The sequence below is a fragment of the Vespa velutina genome, chromosome 7 (assembly GCF_912470025.1).
Source record: "Vespa velutina chromosome 7, iVesVel2.1, whole genome shotgun sequence".
NCBI classification, from domain to species: Eukaryota; Metazoa; Arthropoda; class Insecta; order Hymenoptera; family Vespidae; genus Vespa; species Vespa velutina.
Window position 1 is genome coordinate 9121662 of NC_062194.1, and position 5805 is coordinate 9127466.

Genomic DNA, 5805 nt, shown 5'->3' on the forward strand with positions numbered 1-5805 from the left:
GTGCCGAGAAGAGGACACCCACGATGTTTTTCATGGTAGTCGTTTCCATGAATTGGATCGGTCTCAGGGCCCTGAGCTTCTGCGTTATAATGTTGTAGTCTAGTCCTCATGGGTCACTACTGATTTCCTCCCTCAACTTCTTCCAGCAACCGACCTTGCTTTTGTTTATTGCGCGGCACAGTTGCTTTTTCGCGGCGTAGTGTTCTGCAGATTTGGCGTTTGCTTCGCTCCATTTACTTGCCTGTGCAGTTCGTCTCAATTTCAAGCACTTTAAGCGCAACTCCGCGATCTCTGGAGTCCACCAGTATGCAGGTCGCTTGCTGTGGCGAGGTCTCTTGCGCAGTATGGTGGGTGCGCAAACCGTGACGATGTGGCGAATAATTGTACCGACAAGTGTTTCGGTCGCGGCCTTCCATGTTGCTTCGGGTCCTTTGGTAACTTCTATTTCCCAGGATATTGTTTTAATGAAGTTTCTGGTGTCCAACTTTTGAACGTTCCATCTGCGTGGAGTCGCTTTGTCTTCTCTGCTTCTCCGTGATTCTCCGTATACACTAAAGATAATGTATTGGTGTTCGCTTTCAGTGTAGTTCTCGATTACCTTCCACTTTTCGATCCGCGGTAAGAGGTCTTCATTTATGAGAGGGATGTCTGGAATCGCTTCAGTGTACCTGAGGCGCCGGAAGGTTGTAGTGGAGCTAACGTTCAAGACATAGAGCCCTGTTCTAGCCGCCATTTCCACCACATATTTGCCCCTCGAGATTTGGTGCGGCATTCTCCACTCGACCGCCCTAGCATTGAAGTCGTCGGCCACCAAGACGTTACCTCTTGTGTTCCGGACTACTTCCTCCAGCATGTCTATTTTTTCCCGGAATTTGTAAATGAGTTCGTTTGGTGTGGGGTAGAAACTAAAATAAGTAACTTTTCCACATTTAATTCAAACAAAGCCACGGCGTCTTCCGTGACTCTTTACTGATATCTTGCTTGTCTCCAGGATCCAGATGGCTGCTGTGTTGTGAGGATCAGAGAACCATAAGGGCGATTTCTTGTCCCTATATTGTTCATTGATCAAGAACAGACCTACCCTCTTTTCCTGGGCCAGCTGATACAGTAGCTCATTGGCAGTCTTGCTCCTGTTCAAGTTTGGTTATAGTATTCGCGTCATTGCAGGAGCTTTTTGGCCTTATTGAAAGCTTCCTTAAAGATGTTACAACGCTCTTATCCAGGAGCGTGGCCACGCTCGAGTTATTCTTGTTTTTTATCCGCCTCCGTGCATAACATGCAGTTTTCCGGGGCCAAGCACTCTTTCGCTTGATGGTTAGCTTTACCACATTTGTAGCAGAGCTTGCTTCTGTCCGGGCCCTTGCAGTCCTGGGCTGTATGACCATATCCAAGGCATCTGTAGCACTTTGAGACTACCGCCCTCTGCCTTATTCTGCTATTGACTCATCCTACCTTAATATGCTCCGACTTTAAAAGTCGGTTTGCTTCTTCCTCGCTCACCTCTACGATGGCCATTTTGTGCTCTCTCCAGTTTGTGGTCCAGATCTTCATTTTTTCTTCGGAGCCCACCTTTATGTCACTCCTGATCGCTTCTTCCACTTCTTGGGCAGTGGTTAAGCTATCAAGATCTCTAATCTCTAACGTCACGCTAGGTCCCAGATGGCGGACCGTTGCCTTGTCCCCAAGATGTTTCTAAGCATGTATCCGAGAGCGGCCTTGTCCCTTAGTTCCCCTGCCCAATTCCAGAACATCGTCTGTCCTTGTTTGACGGATCGATCTCATCTCTGCCTCCGAGTCCTTCGGTTTAGTTCTGCTACGGATTTCCCCGAGCACGTTCGCATAAGTTCTTCTTCCATTTAGCTTGATCAGGAGGGCTTCCAGGCGAAAGTCTGAACGCCTTTGTCTATTCTTCTTTTCGTTTGAACAGGGGGTCCGTTTCCCTGCAGCATAAATGATTTTCTTCCTCAATGCTACTCATAATTGGTTTTTTATTCTGGGTGTCCGCCTCATAGTTGCTTTTGGTCCATCCCGTGAAACCCCAGTAACTTGCATATCTGCAAGGCGTCCCCATAACTGCCACATTGGAAGACGCTAGATAGGGAAATAGCAACCCCACACAGGAATAGTAATAAACTCGATAATAATAATAATAATAATAATAATAATAATAATAATAATAATAATAATAATAATAACAATAATAATAATAATAATAATAACAATAATAATAATAATAATAACAATAATAATAATAATAATAATAATAATAATAATAATAATAATAATAATAATAATGGTGATAATGAAAATTATAATAATAATATTAACAACGAAAATCTTAATAATAATAATAGTAATTATATATAGCGAAAGTAGAAAGAATAATAATTATAATAATTATGATGATTATAATAATTGCAAAATAATAATAACGATAACAATAACAGTAATAATAACAATTACGATAATAATAACATAATAACAGTAGAAATAATAATAGTAACGATAAAAAATAATTATAGTTATAATAATATTTATAACGATTACAATAACGATAATAATAATTACAAAAATAATGATATTAATAATTATAACGAAAATAATAACGATAATAAAAAACGATAAGAATAGTAACGTTACTTTTAATATTAATGATTGCAATAATTATAATAAGGATAAGAATAATAATAATAATATTAACGATAATAGTAACAACAATAATTATAATAATAATAACGATTATGTTGATAATAATAATAACAACGATGATAATAATACAAAATAATAGTAACGATATAAATAACAAAAATATGAATAAGGGTTATAATAATGATGATAAAAATAAGGATATTCCTAATAATAATAATAATAATAAAAATAATAATAAAAGTAATAATAACTATAATAATAATAATAAAGATAATAATAATGATAATAATTATTATTACTATTATAATTATTAACGTTATTATTAGTATTATTAATATTATTATCGTTATTATTATTTGTGTTATTTTTATCGTTATTATTATCATTATTATGATTATTGTTATTTCTATCGTTATTGTTAGTATTATTATTATCGTTATTATTATAACGATTGTTATAATTATTATTAATATTACCGGTATTATTATTATTAATTTTGTTATAATATTTACTATCATTATTATATTTATTACTATTATTATCGTTAATATTACTATATTTATTATTATTATCGTAATTATTATTATCGTAATTATTATTACTATTATTAATTTTATTATTATTATTATTATTATTACCACCACCACCACCACCACCACCACCACCATTATTGTTATTATTATATAGAAGAGGAAGCAGCTGTGAAGCTTCTGAAGGCCGGCTGAGTGCTGGTCAGCTTCGTGAGCTGTATAGTCAGGCGAGGAGCAGAAGCAAGGCGATACTACCGCTGCCTTGACTATGGCCACCATAGTGTCTCGTGCAAGTGATCCGACCGCATTATGCTTTGCTATTTCTGCGGCGGCACGGAGCACAAGCTCAAAGACTGTAAGGTCAGCGAGCCCACTTCCTTCTTGTGCTCCAAAAACGATGCTGTACCCAAGGAGCACTTGGCCGGATAGGAGGCGTGCACAGCTTTCCAGTAGGCCCTTGCAACAGCCGACAAGAAAGGGTGAGAGTACTGCAGGAAAACCTCAATAGGAGCAGGACGGCTCACTACCTCCTAACCCAGCTCTGCTGAGAGAAAAACGCTGATATTGTGCTTATCAACGAACAATACCAGGACAGGGCAGGAGCAGGATGGTATGCCGACGAATTGGGCACCGCGGCCATTTGGATCCCAGACCCCCGACAGATACATGTGTCGGATCAAGGATCCGGACGCGGTTACGTTTGGGTGAGACACAATTCGGTGATTTATATCAGCGTATATCTCACTCCGAACGACCGGATAGATGACTTCCAGATCAAACTGGACGATCTGGAAGACGCGCTGCGGGAAATACAAGGGGATCTCATTGTGGCTGGAGACCTCAATGCCAAAGCTCTCGAATGGGGGGAGGTCAGGCCGGACTTCAGAGGAAGACGAATCATGAAGGAGGTGTCGAGACTGGAGCTAGCACTGCTCAACACAGGCTCGGTGTTAACCTTTCGAAGGTCTGGCTACAGAGAGACGATCCCGGACGTCTCTCTAGCTAACGAACACCTTGTGGCAAGAATCGCAGGCTGGCGGGTGATCGAAAATTACACTGGGAGCGATCACCAGTACATCCTATTCAAGATACACGATAGGAGGCCAACCGTGACAAGTGCAGCGCGACGCCCTCGGTGGAACATCGCAAAAATGGATCGAGAGAGACTGTCCGCAGCCATAGATGAAGGTTGGAGATCCCATCAAATTGCACCTGCGAGTCTATCGCCAATTGCATAAGCCAGGATGATAACCGCAGCAACTATGCAGCTCATCCAAAAGGCTTGCGCGATAGCGGTGCCAAAGAAGAGCACGAAACGGCAGAGGCGTCCTGCATACTGGTGGACGAACGAGATCGCAGATCTTCGCAAAAAGTGCTTAAGGTTTTGTCGGTTAGCACAACGAGCGAAGAGACGCGATATTGACGCTGCTTCCTTGGCCGCAGAATATCAAGTGGCCAAAAAATTATTGAAGAGAACCATCAAGGCCAGCCAACGATGGTTCGTTGGCTGGCCTTGATGGTACTCTTCAATAATTGAGAAGAATTGCTGGAAGGAGCTGAGCCTAGACATCGACCAGAATCCGTGGGCATTAGGGTACTAGATCGTCACTCGCAAGCTGGGGACTCACACGCAAGGAATCCCTCAGGTCGCGAGGATGTTAGAGAACATCGTTCATACCCTATTCCCCTCACAGCCGAAGATAGAGATTGGCACAACTGCGCCTGGCAGATCCGAAGCCCCACAATTTACGGAAGAGGAGCTACTCAGGGCCGCATCTTCTATGCGGAACAAGAAAGCTCCAGGTCCAGACGGTCTTCCAGCGGAAGTAATGAATGCCATCGAGCAGAGTCACCCTGAGCTCTTGCTGAACATGTATAACATGTGCCTCAGGAGGCCATCTTCCTCGCCCCGTGGAAGAAGGCGAGACTTGTACTCATAAGCAAGGGTAAAGGTCTAGCAGAAGCCGCTTCGTCATACAGGCCTATATGTATGCTCGATACTGCTGGCAAGCTCTTGGAGAAGCTGCTTAAGCGGCCGTGAGGGCAGCGGGCGATCTTGCTGCCCGCCAGTGTGGGTTTCGATCCGGCCTCTCTACCATCCACGCAGTCCAGGAAGTTATCACGGCCGCTAAAATGACCGAGCGCGGGAATCATCTATCCCACCCTTTGTGTCTGCTGGCCACCTTAGACGTGAGAAATGCCTTCAACTCCGTCAGGTGGGACTTGGCAATGGAAGCGCTCGAACATAATTTCAGGGTCCCAGAGTACCTACTCCGTATACTTGGGGACTACTTGAACGAGCGCTTTCTAGAATACAATACAGGCGATGGTCCGAGAAGCATGGAGTTGACGTCGGGGACAGCCCAGGGCTCCATACAAGGGGTCCCTAGGTTAATGTGTAAAGATTGGCATTCTCAGACCATCAAAAAAAAATCATTATCATCGGTTTTATTTTTATTATTATTACTATTATTATCATAATTATTATTATTATAATTATTTTTATTGTTATCGTTATTGATGATTTTATTATTGTTATTATTTATAATTTTACTATGATTAACGTTATTATAATATTCTTATTATTATTAATGTCATTATTATCGTTCTTATTATTACTATTTTT

The 5805-nt window shown here is 41.3% G+C and overlaps 1 protein-coding gene across 1 annotated transcript; it reads right to left on the minus strand.

Annotated features, from left to right (window-relative positions):
* Positions 1-106: 106 nt before the first annotated feature.
* On the minus strand, positions 107-1062 carry LOC124950646. Its single transcript, XM_047497613.1, has 2 exons — positions 971-1062; positions 107-905 (listed from the first exon to the last, which is right to left on the minus strand). Exons 1-2 carry the CDS (start codon positions 1060-1062, stop codon positions 107-109), a joined length of 891 nt encoding a protein of 296 aa, XP_047353569.1.
* Between the last annotated feature and the right edge of the window lie 4743 nt (positions 1063-5805).